General features: G+C 60.2%; 1 protein-coding gene across 1 annotated transcript in view; it reads right to left on the bottom strand.

Annotated features, from left to right (window-relative positions):
- LOC104410561 (protein sidekick-2-like) overlaps positions 1-1598 on the bottom strand; it is a gene marked incomplete at both ends in the record, with an annotated part of 7588 nt that extends 5990 nt beyond the window's left edge. The window contains one exon of the mRNA XM_010020779.1: positions 1439-1598. Within this exon, the coding sequence (XP_010019081.1) occupies positions 1439-1598 (160 nt within the window). The remainder of the gene's footprint in view (positions 1-1438) is intronic.
- Positions 1599-1926: the final 328 nt, after the last annotated feature.

Genomic DNA, 1926 nt, shown 5'->3' with positions numbered 1-1926 from the left:
GCTGCTGGCAGGTTGTGTCCTCACCATGGAGAGGACGGGTTGAAGCCAGGCAGTGATTTGCATCCAGGCTGTTTGCTTCATTAGCTGCGCCTGGGTTTGTTTGGGTTTTCCCCATGTGTTTGTTTATTTGCTCGCTTCCTTCCCTAATCCTTTCTGGCTGGATGCTGGAGCTGGAGGCGGGGGCCGGGGGCTCATTGGACAGGGAGTCACCTTGGCGCGGGGATGCGGGGATGCGGGGATGCAGGGATGTGGTGCTCCAGGGCCGCTGGGCAGTTTACCTTTCCTACAGAAGGGTAAACTGAGACACGGAGCAGACCCAGCAAAGGAAGACAGGAGTCCCCAGTTCTGGGGGTCCAAACCAGTGCTGGGTTTGGAGGTGCTGCCCAGGCACCCCCAGATGGGGCAGAGCCCAGGGTCAGGGTCCTGACACCTTAATCCTACTTAGGGTGTGTGGCTCTGCCCCAGCACTGTGCAGCTGCCCTGGGGGAGCCCCTGCACGGGCTCTGTTTCCCCCCACGCCGCTGTCACCACCGTCCCCACAACCCCATTCAAGACCTGACGTGTTGTATTGTTCCTGCTGCAGCCGATGTGGCTCCTGACAGGCGCGAGCTGTGGGAATCACAGGGCTCAACAGGTCTCTGAGCTTCAGCGCCGGGGTTAGGGACAAGGGACCTGCCCCATGGGGCACCCGCCACCAAGCCTGGGGCACTGGAGACACCGCAGAGCTGCAACCACCACGGCTTAGTGAGGATCAGCCCCATGGTTCCCAAGGATGCTGCAGCACCCAGCACAGCACCGTGCTGCGGAGGGCACCCAGCACCCAGCATGGCACAGGGTGACGGGGAGGGGACGTCACCCAGACACATTGTCTGCATTCCCGGCATCCCGGAGCAGCCCCGCGTTGCTACAGCAACACGAAGCCTTTGGATTCAATGCCTTTAAATGGGGAACGGCTTGTCTCAGGATGAATTATTGATTAAAACAGAGAGGATGACACACGCAGGCACAAGAGATGACCAGAGGTACCCGGCTTCGGTTGGAGGCGAGCTCCAAGCGGGTTGTGACGTGGGGCCGGCAGGATTAGTCACCACATGGGGCTGGAAGTCCCAAACCGGAGCGATCTCTTGTGCTGCCCTTTCCTGCTCCATCCCTGGTCAGGCTGATCTCAGGGAGCCAGGAGCCGGCGGTGAGCTGCAGCCCGGTGTTAATCCCCTTGTTCAAACGCCTCCTCCCTGATGTTGACCTGCTTAAATCCACCGTTTGCTCTCCAAACAGAGGAGGCAGCTCCTAGCAATGGGAATGGTGTTATCCCTGGCACAGCATCCCCGGCACAGCATCCCCTCGCAGGGGGACCGGTGATGCCTGCAGTGACCACCGGCAGGGACTGGCATGCCAGGCAGGATCGGTGCCGGGTGCTCAGCAGTGTGATGGGACTCACCGGTACTCCAAGGAGAACTTGGTCAGCTCCCGGCTGTTGTGCAGCCACTTGAACTCGAGGGGCCAACTGCCCTCGGCCATGCACGTCAGGACCAGGCGGTTCCCCTCCAGATGGACCTGGCTCCGCACTGGCTCCGTCTTAAAGTATGGGGAGACATCATCTGCGGAGAGAGGAGGGAGAAGGGTGAGAGACATGGGTGAGCACCCATAACCTGCCAGCCCCATAGCCTGCCAGCCCCGCAGCAGCAGGGCCACTTCATCACAACCATAACCAAGCAGCACATGGGCTCATGGACAGGGGGATGCTAATGACCACGTTCCCATCCCTCTGTCCCAGCCGGTCCCCCCAGACCTCTCCACTGGCCACTTCCCCACCCTCAGCCATTTCCCAAGCCTGTCGACAAGGGCTTAGCCCATCTAGGGTTTATCTAAGCCGCTTGCTTTGCTTTATTCCTGGCTGCCTTTGTAGTGCTTCAGAAGCACTGAGCT

The sequence above is a fragment of the Nestor notabilis genome, unplaced genomic scaffold (genome assembly GCF_000696875.1).
Source record: "Nestor notabilis isolate BGI_N333 unplaced genomic scaffold, ASM69687v1 scaffold17550, whole genome shotgun sequence".
Lineage (NCBI taxonomy): Eukaryota > Metazoa > Chordata > Aves > Psittaciformes > Psittacidae > Nestor > Nestor notabilis.
This window is presented reverse-complemented; position numbering and strand designations above follow the sequence as displayed.